Source organism: Lathyrus oleraceus, chromosome 1 (assembly GCF_024323335.1).
Source record: "Lathyrus oleraceus cultivar Zhongwan6 chromosome 1, CAAS_Psat_ZW6_1.0, whole genome shotgun sequence".
Classification (NCBI taxonomy): domain Eukaryota; kingdom Viridiplantae; phylum Streptophyta; class Magnoliopsida; order Fabales; family Fabaceae; genus Lathyrus; species Lathyrus oleraceus.
The window spans coordinates 245,329,014-245,341,488 of NC_066579.1; the positions used below are offsets into that span (position 1 = coordinate 245,329,014).

General features: G+C 35.0%; 1 protein-coding gene across 10 annotated transcripts in view; it reads right to left on the reverse strand.

The window, feature by feature from the left end:
* Positions 1-493: 493 nt before the first annotated feature.
* LOC127129568 (uncharacterized) overlaps positions 494-12,475 on the reverse strand; it is a 74,640-nt gene continuing 62,658 nt past the window's right edge. For all 10 annotated transcript variants that reach the window (XM_051058725.1, XM_051058732.1, XM_051058741.1 and 7 more), the window contains 11 exons: positions 5,526-5,576; positions 5,263-5,442; positions 4,853-5,181; positions 4,408-4,764; positions 4,250-4,313; positions 2,540-2,686; positions 2,094-2,198; positions 1,899-2,009; positions 1,712-1,816; positions 1,486-1,555; positions 494-1,358 (listed from right to left, as the gene is read on the reverse strand). In XM_051058725.1, coding sequence (XP_050914682.1) covers positions 655-1,358; positions 1,486-1,555; positions 1,712-1,816; positions 1,899-2,009; positions 2,094-2,198; positions 2,540-2,686; positions 4,250-4,313; positions 4,408-4,764; positions 4,853-5,181; positions 5,263-5,442; positions 5,526-5,576 — 2,223 coding nt within the window. In that variant the 3' untranslated portion in view covers positions 494-654. The remainder of the gene's footprint in view (positions 1,359-1,485; positions 1,556-1,711; positions 1,817-1,898; positions 2,010-2,093; positions 2,199-2,539; positions 2,687-4,249; positions 4,314-4,407; positions 4,765-4,852; positions 5,182-5,262; positions 5,443-5,525; positions 5,577-12,475) is intronic.

Consider the following 12,475-nt stretch of genomic DNA (forward strand, 5'->3'; position numbering starts at 1 on the left):
ACATCCATCGCTAGCATTTACTATTTATTCGTTGTAAATATTTTTATTTGTTGTAGATATGTTTTACGAATACATCCATCTAGCATTTACTATTTATTCGCTATCTATTGTCATTTATTATTTATTGCCTCTACTTTTTTTTTATTATAAGTTATTTTAAATTTTTTATATTTATTAAGAGATATAATAATTATTGTCTGAAAAAAAATTAAGATATTTAAGATGATAATAAATATTTAAGAATATAATAAAAAACTAACATTAATAATTTATTAGTATTGTAAAACAATTTATATTGTGATACAAAATATTCAAATCGATTTATATAAGGGAGTATATTAATAGAATTACAATAAATAATTTAATGATGACACTACTTTGTCAATCTGTACTATAAAATGATACATTTTGGCCATTTTTTAGATAATATTAGAACTAGAACACAAATTATTATTGTCAATTCAAACAAAATTACTCTTGAAAAAAAAAACAATTGAATAACAATAATAGTCTATTAACAAACTTGTTTAACACCTGATATTTACAAAATCAAAATGGCAACAAGGAGGATATACATAAATGTACAAGGTACAAGGAAAAGAATACACAGTATGTTCTTTCCTAAAAAATGTCGAATTACTAACTAAAATTTCCCTACTTCATATTAGCTCGATGCAAGATCCGCCCACAGTCCCAAGCTCTGCCTTTCCCTTTTTCTATACCAGACAGCAAAATCTGTAATAAATTGGATGCATCATCCTCGCATGCTAGTTCTAAGTCTGTTTGAGGAAGGGGAAGATGAGTTGGATGTTGGTTCCAACGCACAGGTCTTGTTCTGCTGCTACTGCCTCTTTTTGAAGAATGCTGATTATGCATAAATGACGAGTCTGGTCTACTACCAACAATGTGAATAACCCCTTGAGCACAATCAGCATGTATTATACTCTCCAATCCAATCTCCCATTCAATCATCCACTCCAAATTAGCAGGAATGCCGCAAAATTCAGGCTTCCCCGAGTTTATCAAACTTGGACTGAAAACAGTCATTATACATCTCTCTGTTAAGACAACAAACTTACCCGCTTCTTTAAGGGCTTTGCAAGCCACTAACTTCTCGTCTTTGAACTTCAAGCCATCATCAGCCTCCATAAGGACTGATGTTCCAACTGCTTCATCCCATGAATAAGATCTCAAAGGAAGTTCATGGTAGACTGGCCGTGGAAGCCGTACCTTAAAGCAGTGTGATCTTAATTGATTGGGTTTGCTACGGTTTCTAATACTTTGCGCAGTTTTGCCAGTAACCTCTAGTATACTAGCTGCAGGTTTTGCCACAAGTCCTGTAATCCCTAAAGCAACTCCTATATTAAAGAAACATGAAAAAGAAAAGCACAATCAGTAAACAAGCAAAAACTAAGACCATCTCCGACAATAATTACCACCTCAAAATCATGAGGAGATCAAAACAATTCATTCACATTGATTCACCTGACAGGACACCTGGAAGACCATGCTTCTCAGCTCCTCTTATAGGAGACTGAAGAAGACCAGTGAGTCCCTGTAAATAACATAGGTGAGCAAAACAACTTAATATACATAGAAACAATTTGCATCATGCTGAAAAAATTGCAGGTGGTGAGGTGCACCGAGGGCGGCTACGTGAATCAATAAAAACACGTCTTTCGAAAGGTTTCACATGAAATCAATTACATACCTCCAAGACTTCATTAATTACGCCTTTACTATCAGAAGCTACGGATGTCTGTTGTTTTTCCATCCTTGAAGCTATTTGGTCATCATATGTAAACGCAACAATACCCTGGAAATAGAAAAGGCTAGCAAAGATTAAAAACAAAGTAAACTTATAGATCAAACTACAATTACATCAAAGCAAGAAACACCTTGCGTGCAACTTTACTGAATTGAGAAGCTGCATCACTGATAGCATAGAGAGTGTTACTGAAAAGACTGGTGGTGCCTTCAGCCATGCCCATAATAAGTCCAGTAGGGCTCTGCAAATTAAACGAATAACACTTAACTAAATTGTTCCATAAGTAGAGCAAAAATAATTGAAGGGCCAGCCTAAAGCTTTTTACCTGCATAATGTTATTGGCAGGCACAGACAAGAAATCTCTAATGCCGTGCCCCATGCTCCTTGCAAAACCCAAGGGATTACCAATGACACCAGCCGAACCAAACAACTACAGATTTAGATTTTAAAAAAACGTACATTGTGGTCATAGAGATGTTACACAGGGTTGTTTAAGGGCAATGCACTATGTGCAAAAATAATTAAAAAAGTAATGAAGATCAGTTTATTATGTTTGGTGCTATCCTGTTATACAGTATGTTGTGTATATAAAAGTGTGTCCATATAACCAATCAAATCTATCAAAATAAAATTTACATCAAAGATAACAAATTACTAAGAATCGAGATAGACAATGGATATAAGACAACTTCGGGTGTTGATATACTTAACATTTATAGCATGCCAAACGAGAAAACAGAAAAAAAATTGTGATGCAAATTAACTCGTTACCTTGTAAGTCTCATGAAGTAGTTGACGGTTGTAATGCCTAATTAGAATCTCTTGAATGGATTCCCAACTAGCCATGTGATGCGCAATAGTTAAATCCTTCAAATAAATATTTGCTCCCTCAACATCAGCAAGCGCCATGAGACCTCTCTGTAATTATATATAATCATTTGTTAAAAAAGAAACCACTTTTTTAGGGAGTTGGTTGTCCAATTATAAATCAGAAACTTTTAAAGCTTTAAACAATCACAATTAAATGGGTGTATAGAATTGACCTCTTCCACTGCACTCACGGAATTGGATAGAAAACGAACTCAGACAGATAAGCCCACTCCAATAGAGGGTGACACCGTGACACTTAAGTGGGCTTTAAGCATGATAAGCCCAAACATTGGAGAGTTTAAGAAAGAAAGAAAAAGAGATTCGTGGAGGGCAGTGTCATGTCGACAGTTGGTTATAAATTTTTCCTTAACAGTAGCTACGCAGAGCACTCAGGATGACTCCAAGCGACCGCTTTGCGATTACACTCATCTAGGCCATCCAAAATCATCTAAACTACTCTTCCAATACATTTTCGTATCATGAATAAAAATAAATCCCCCAAAACTCTCAATTCTTTCCAACTTACTCTTTTTCTTTTTTCAAATCTCTCCTCTTCATTCCCCTACAAACTCCCTAACACAACCTTATGAAACTGTAATCTCATTAGATCCGATGTGAAACTCTAAATAAACACCCTCAAGCCCAGCATTACTGAATTTGGTGCGTGGATATAAACGGTGGGTGGCCCGATAGATAGCAGGTGGCCCAACTGAATCAAGTTGTGATACCGTCTTAGAATTGTGGTTAGGCCTAACACAACCTTATAAAACCGCCTTGTAAGCCTTGTAAGGTGAGGATTCCCCCAGTTATAAACAAATGTTGAGGTCATATGTCATCCGATGTGGGACACTTGACACACCACTCGTTTAACATCTTACAATGATATTTTATATGCATTAATATGAAATTATACACATGTATACGAATTCTACGAAATTTGTAATATTTTATGATTAGTGTTACAATTCTAGGATTTACAATTTTACTTACCCTTCCCGATTTTGCATAAATTATTGATTTTAACTATCCTAATTGCGCTGAAATTTCTGCCGTGTTCATCTGCTTTTAGTTCAATACATGTGTCATTTAATGGGTTAGAAATAAAAATAATTGGGATGTAATTTTTCATGTTTATGTGTATATATGTAAATTAATACAACTCTTTGATTTGAAATTTGACTCTATAGTTAGTTCATCTGCTTTTAGTCCAATAGATGAGTCTTTTCATGGGTTTGAAATACAAATAATTGGGATGTAATCTTTCATGTTTAGATATGTTTATTTATAAATTAATACAACTCTTTGATTTAAAATTTGTCTCTGCGTGAATGTGACTCTATGGGAAGGGTTATTTCCTCACATGAAATAGTATCTCTAAAAAAAAATTGAAATATTTACAAGGACTTAAAACATATTGAAGTCATATTAATGTGCCAGGTGCCTAATGAAGTCATATTAATGTGCCAGGTGCCTAATGAAGTCATATTAATGTGCCAGGTGCGTAAAAGATTCTAGTTTGTATCCAACACACTACAATTCAACTTCAACTCTTGAATATTCATGAAATGTAACTAGAATCAACCATTCTAAGAAAAATGAAATACTGCTTACATGGATAAGGAATTCCTTTGATGTGAGTATTCTATTGCGAAGCATCCAAGGTGCACTGGAGAAACTGGAATTGTATAAATTATGTTAGTAAGTCTTTAAATACAATACATAATCAACCAAAACTGTAGTTAGAATAAACATAAGAATGAGCAGGTGACCTTAAAGTCAATTTGATTGGGGCCAACTCAAACATTTCAATATAAATTTTCTTCTGGGTTCTGGCTAACAGATAAATTTCCTGCCATGGGGCTCCAATTGGAATGATAGAAGGCAATGGTGCACCTTTCTTAGATTTTGTGTCAACTACGGGAGCAAATCCTAGAGGACTTTGGTCAGCATTCAATCTTAAATTTTCACTAGTTTGAACAAATGAGGATGAATCCTTTAGTAATGCCCCATAATATTGATTTGAAGATGGTCTGATTCCATACTGCAGCCCCGAAGAGATGTGTGTAAAGAACTCAAATAAGCTTAATATGACTTCTTGTTCAATCTCAAGACGGAAATCTGCCATCCTGCAAGCATAAGTACATAAACACCAAAAAACATCAGTAAACTATAAACACCAGTAAATAAAAAGATGTGGCCAACTTAGATAAAAACCTCAATTTTATGTACTCAAACGAAAGAAAGGATATGTCTTTCTTCTTCCACTTAGATATTTCTAGGGAGAAAACGGAGATAGAAGAGGTGCTGCAGGAATTCATTTGATTGGCTTTTTCGATTCTTGATCTTGTGACATCATCCCTAGATTTCATATAGTCAACTTGACAGGACCTATATCCACCATCAAAGGACAACAGAACTGGATATGGAGTAGAGCGCAACTGGTTATCAATCTGTATGAATGATATCTGCATGGAAAGCCTTTGGCGATCCAAATTTTGCATTAGGTTGATTTGTATATCTTGAATACAGGCAAAGAGCAACTCCTACAGAAATGAAAGTATTATTATTAATAAACATTAAGGAGACAGAAGAGTATCAAATCCGAAAGTTCACAGTTCAATTACTTGTGGGTATGAATTAATCAAGGAAATCCCAATATATGGAATAGAAATTGATATCTTCTCTTTATATTCTGCAGGTCTAACTTGACTATGATCATATAACCTTTTCTCTGTAGCATTTGGAGCACTTGATTTCTTCAGTTCACTAAAACTATGATAATTTGAATCAAGAACACTGAGGACCTGAAAGAAAGAAAAAGTTGTCAACGAAGGTAAGAGTTGTGATTTTTCAAGTCAGATATATGAACTGAAATTACTAGAGACACCTTCGTTGCTCCCTCTGCATGAACTGATACAAAGAAAGTCCTCTCTGGCTTCTGGAATCATCGTTTACACAAGCAGCATTAGATTAACATGGAATCCAGATTTGTACTCAAAACATAAACTCCTATTAATGTATTAAATAATAGACAGTAAATAGTAACATTTATAATTATTTTCCTTTTATATTGTATGACCCATTAAGCAAAACTCGTTAGGCTTAGAATTGTCTATACAAACAAATTAGTTATTGTATTGTAACATAACTTTGAAGTATATTTCTCCTTCCAGCATTCTATATACTATTGTTGCATATGGTTCTCTTACTCGTGTTGATGATTGTAGACACTTTGATCTTCATTCTTATTGGAAAAATAGATAAAAACTGTTATATTTTATTCGTCAGCCTTAGGCTGATTTATATAGTGAAGATACAATTATTACAATTGATTTTCTCCTTAATGGAGAATAAAGAAAAATAATGGTAATATTAAAGACAATAATAAAATCGGAAATAATATATTTTCCAACACCCCCCTCAAGTTGGTGCATAGATATCTATCGTGCCCAACTTGTCTATCAAATACTCAAAAATAGACCTTGTCAAACTTTTGATCAGGATATCCGCAGTTTGTTGACTTGAAGTCACGAAGGATAGACATATGATTCCTGCATCTAACTTCTCCTTTATGAAGTGTTGATCAATCTCGATATGCTTGGTTTGTCATGTTGAACTGGATTATGAGCTATGCTAATAGCAGCTTTACTATCAGAGTACAATTTCAATGGAAGTTCAATCTTAAGTTCTTCTATGACTCTAAGGATCCATAATCCTTCACAAATACCTTGAGACATAGCTCTAAACTCGGCCTCTGCACTACTCTTTGCTACAACTCCTTGTTTCTTGCTCCTCCATGTCACAAGATTACCCCAAACATAAGTACAATATCCAGAGGTTGATCTTCTATCTGTGACTGAACCTGCTCAATCGGCATCGATGAAAATAGACACATTTCTTTCATTAGTCTTCTTAAAAAATAATCCTTTTCCAGGATTTCCCTTCAAATATCTCAGTATCCTATAGACTGCCTCGAGATGTTCCTCGAAAGGAGAATGCATAAACTGACTCACTACACTAACTGAGAAAGCAATATCAGGTCGGATGTGTGACAAATAAATCAGTTTCCCAACCAATTTATGATATCTTCCACTATCAACAGAAACATTACCTTCTCCCCAAAGTTTAGCATTAGGATCCATAGGGGTATCTGCAGGACGACATCCACCCATTCTTGTTTCTTTCAACAAGTCTAGAATGTATTTCTGCTGTGAAACCACAATACCATTTTTTGACCGAGCAAGCTCTATACCAAGAAAATATCTCATGAATCCCAGGTCCTTGATTTCAAAGTCTAGTTTCAATTTCTCTTTTACTTTTGCAATTTCCACTGTATCGTTTCCAGTAAGGACAATATCATCAACATAAACAATCAGAACAACAACTTTCCCATCATGGGAGAACTTTGTGAACAAGGTGTGGTCAGCCTGTCCTTGGATGTACCCTTGTTTCTTCATGGACTGAGTGAATTTTTCAAACCAAACTCTAGGGGATTGCTTTAATCCATATAAAGACTTATTTAGTTTGCACACATTTGATCCAAGGATTCTCATTGTTTTCTACAAGAGAAAATGTAAGCTCGGATTCACAAGGTTCCTCTTACTCATAACAGGAGTAGGATCAGATAAAGAATCATGGTCATTTTCTGTTGGTGCAGGTGTAAAAATCTCATAATTTTGTGATACTGACAAAGATAAGTTATTTAAAAAACTCATGTCCTCAATTTGGATGGCATTCTGTTAATCAAATACGCAGTCGTTAAAACAGCTTCGCCCCACAAATAATTTGGTACTTTATTTGAAAAAAATAGAGCTCTAGCAACCTCTAGTAAATGTTTATTTTTCCTTTCGGCCACTCCATTTTGTTGAAGAGTATTAGGACATGAACTTTGATGTTCAATCCCATTTTTTAGAAAAAAATCATCCTGGATAGTGTTAAAATATTCTTTGCCATTATCACTTCTAAAGACTTGGATATTTGTTTCAAATTGGTTCTGCACTATTGAAAAAAAATTCTTTATAGTCTGACAAACATTTGATTTCCCATTTAACAAGTACACCCAACATACTCTTGTATGGTCATCTATAAATATGATAAACCATTTTTTAAGAGAGTGTGTACTTGTACGATTAGGACCCCAAACATCACTGTGAATAATAGAAAAAGGTTTTGATGATTTATAAGGTTGTATTGAAAATTGGGAACAATAATGCTTTGCAAACTCACATGTTTCACATTTAAACGAAGAAAAGTTCTTATTGTGAAATATCTTAGGAAACAAGTGTTTTAAATAACGAAAATTAGGATGACCTAATCTTAAATGCCATACCATAATGTTTTCATCTTTATTTCAACACAGAAAAAGACTCAAAGCAGGAACTTATTGTTTTTGAAGGTAATTGTGATGCAGATCCAATGTCAAAGTAGTAGAGTCCTCCACTCTCCTTAGCATTGTCAATCATCTTCCCCGAGTTCAAATCAAGAAAGACAGAGTGAGATCGAAAAAAATTAGTTTGACAATTTATATCTTGGGTTAATTTACTGACGGGCATTAAATTAAAAGATAAATTTGGAACATGAAGTACATTTTTAAGAGTTAACATTGGAGACAACACAACTGACCATTTACCTGCAATGGCTAAAAAAGAGTCATCTACGATTTTTATTTTTTGATTACCTGTACATGGACTATATGAAGAGAACAAAGTAGATTCACCTGTCATGTGATCGGAGGCACCTGAATCTACTATCCAAGTATGACTGGGACTGACACTAAGAAATGCAGAATTACCTTTTGTTGTTATAGAGCAAGAAGGGGTTGGAGACTCGAGGAGTTTGTATCGTCTGTCTAGTTGGTCCGTAGTGAGTGGAAACTGAGACGGAGGAGGTTGTTGCCCTTGATCAGAACTACTAGCCTGAAATGCACGACCACTTTTCCTCTTCCAATTAGGAGGTTTGCCATTGAGCTTCCAACAAATTTCACATGTATGTCATTCGCGCTTGCAGTGATCACATCAAAGAACTTTGTCTGACCTTCTTCCCTCGTCAAGGTTCCTAGTAGACAGAGCTGAGCCTTCAGATTCAGAGTTTCGTGGTGGCTTGCCCATCATAATTCTTTGTCGTGCATCTTCCCTTCTTATTTCTACAAAAATTTCACAAAGAGTTGGCAATTGTACTTTTCTTAAAACTAGGTCTTTATTGAATCCAACGAGAAACATGAATATCTGATCATTTTCTTGCCTCTTGAGAAACAAAACATTGTCTTTTGTACACCTCCAATTGTCATCATAACAGAGATCTAACTCTTGCCGCAGTGTCAACAGCTCATTGTAATAAGAGTATGTTTCCTTAACAGCTTCCCACACATCATTTGCGGAAGGTAAGCTTACTTATTCCAGTTTCTATAGAGCTTACCAGCCACGTAATAATCAAGGAGTTTTCCGACTTCCATTGTTTGTAACGAGAGTCTCCTGTTGCCGGTTCAACTACTGCTCTTGTTAAGAAATCAAGTTTTTCTTTGCTATCCAATACCAACCGAACAGTTTGAGCTCATTCGTTATAGTTATTCCCATTCATTTTAGGGATATTGACCTTGAGGGAGTATGCGAAATCCTCTTGATCATTACCGCTTATGTCAGCTGACAGATGTGTTAACTAATGATTTACCAACCAAACAGTTCAACCAACTTATTTGCAAGTTTGAAAAGATTGATATCTGTTGGAAAATAATTTATTTCCCTGTTTGATTGATTTTATTTATTTTCTTTTATTCTCCCCATTAAGGAGAGAATTAAGTGTATTGGTTGTATTCTCACTATATAAACCAGCATTTGACTGAGGAATAAAACATAACTGTATTTTAACTATTATCTCCAATATATCAAGAGCATTAGGTTACGGTTTAGTTTAAAGTTTTCCATAACTAGTGGGGTTTGGGGCGTAGCCCTGGAAAAAAATTATGTTTGACCCGCTTTCTTACCCGACCTACTTCACATACCCGTTTACCCTTCTATGGCAAATAACAACAACAGGTGGCATTCCCCAGCACAGGCCTTCACCGCATCCAACAATGGCGAACAAGCGCAACATGAGTCGAGCTTCAGTCGTGAAAACGGTGATGGCCGCGGAAATGACAGTGGCCGCGGAGATGGCATACAAAATGATCAAGGGGATTCCTCTTACTCCCTCAAGGTCAATTTTCCTAAAATGAATGGGAATAACTATAATGCATGGGATCAAACCATTCGTTGGTATTGGATATCAAAGGGAAGCTTGACTTCTTAACAGGAGCAGTAGTTGAATCGGCGATAGGAGACCCTCGTTAGAAACAATGGAAGTTTGAAAACTCATTGATTATTGCAGGCCGGTAAGCTCCATGAAAATTGGAATAGGTAAGCCTTACATGTTTTTACCTTCTGCAAAGGATGTCTGGGAAGCTGTAAGGAAAGATACTCTGATATTCAAAACTCCTCCCAAAGTTTTGATTTAAAATCAAAGCTATGGCATGTGAAACAAGGTGATAGGAATGTAACTGCTTATTACAATGAGTTGTTGCCTTTGTGGCAAGAGTTGGATCTTTGTTATGATGACAATTGGAGGTGTACAGAAGACAGTGTTTTATTTCTCAAGAGACAAGAAAATGATCGTGTATTCAGATTTCTCACTGGGCTCAATAAAGACCTTGATGAGGTAAGAGATAATTTTATTAAAAATACCATTACCAACTCTTCATGAAATTTTGCAGAAATAAGAAGGGAGGAGGCACGACAAGGAATTATGATTGGCAAGACACTGCAAAGCTTTGAATCTGAAGGCTCAGCTCTGACTACTAGGAACCTTGACAAGGGATAAAGAGGAAATCAGATGTTTGTCAGACTGTAAAGAATTTTTTTCCAATTGTGCAGAACCAATATCAAACAAATATCCAAGTCTTTAGATATGATAATGGCAAAGTATATTGTAACCCTATCCTAGATATTTTTTTCTAAAAAATGAAAATGTACATCAAAGTTCATGTCCTAATACTCCTCAACAAAATGGAGTGGCCGAAAGGAAAAATAGACATCTACTGGAGGATGCTAGAGCTCTATTTTTTTCGAATAAAATACTAAATTATTTGTGGGACGAAACTGTTTTAACAGCTACGTATTTAATTAACAAAATGCCCTGTAAAATTCTCAATTTTCAAACTTTAATTAATGTCCTCAAAGAATGTTTTCCTATGTTTCAAATAGAAGACAAGAGTTTTTTAAATAATTTATCTTTGCTTGTACCACAAAATTCTGAGACTTTTACATCTGCACCAACAAAAAATGATCATGATTCTTTATCTAATCCTACTCCTATTATGAGTAAGGAATCTTGTGAATCCGAAGCTACATTTTCCCTGTCGAAAACAATAAGAATCCTAAAAACGATGATATCTAATTAAAGTGCCACAAAATTATGAGTCACTTCAAGAAAAAAGATTTGAATTAGGAAACAGGACTTGGAAAAGAAAGGTTTCTATGAAAAAACAGTATAAAGGAAAGGACGAGTCCACATCTCAACACTGCCAAAATCTGAACCGGGAAATGATCAACCTCCTAACAAAAGGAAAGGTAAGTCTATCTCTATTTGTGAGAGTTGTATTTTATATCCTGATATAGATGATCCTGTTGTCATTAGAAAACCTGTTAGATCTTGCACCAAACACCCCATGTTCAATTTTATATCATATTCAAATTTGTCTTTCATCCATGTCTGTCTTCACCTTAAAATTGTCTAGTATGGGAATTTCAAAAAGTAGAAAGATTGCTCTAGAAATTCCAAAGTGGAGGAAAGTTGTACTTGAAGAGATGAAAGCTCTTGAAAAGAACAAAACTCGGAATGTTACGTCACTATCATATAGCAAGAAGACAGGTGAATGCAAATGAGTGTTTACTGTAAAGTATAATTCAGATGGGTCAATTGAAAGGTACAAGGCTCGTTTTGTGGCAAAAGACTTTACCCAGACCTATGGTTTAGACTACTCAGAGACATTGGCTCCTGATTCAAAATTGAACCCTGTAGGATTCTTTTACCTCTTGTTGCTAACTTGGATTGGCCCCTACATCAGTTAGATGTTAAGAATGTCTTTCTTAATGGCGATCTAGAAGAAGTATATATGGACATTCCTCTTGGCTTTGAAAACAAATTTGGATCAAATGTATGCATATTAAATAAATCTTTGTATGGATTAAAGCATCCCTCAGAGTTTGGTTTGAAAAATTCACTCAGTTCATGAAAAAACAATGGCACATCCAAGGACATGCTGACCACACCCTATTCACAAAGTTCTCCGACAATGAGAAAGTTCTGCCCTAATTGTTTATGTTGGTTGATGATATTGTCCTTACTAGAGACGATACAGTGGAAATGGCAAGGATAAAAGAGACTTTGAAATCAAAGACTTAGGATTTATGAGATATTTTTTAGGTATGGCCGGTCAAAGAATGATATTGTTGTTTCACAACAAAAATACATTCTAGACTTATTGAAAGAAACAGGAATGAGTGGATGTCGTCATACAAATACGCCTATGGATCCTAATGTCTATGGATCCTAATGTTAAATTTTGAGGATAAGGTAATGTTCATGTTGATACTAGAAGATATTTGAGATTGGTTGGAAAATAAATTTATTTGTCACACACCCGACCTGATATTGCTTTCTCAGTTAGTGTAGTGAGTCAATTTATGCATTCTCCTTTCAAGAAACATCTCGAGGAAGTATGTAGGATAATGAGATATTTGAAGGGAAATCCGAAAAAAAATGATTATTTTTTAAAAAAAACTAGTGAAAAAAATGTGTTTATCT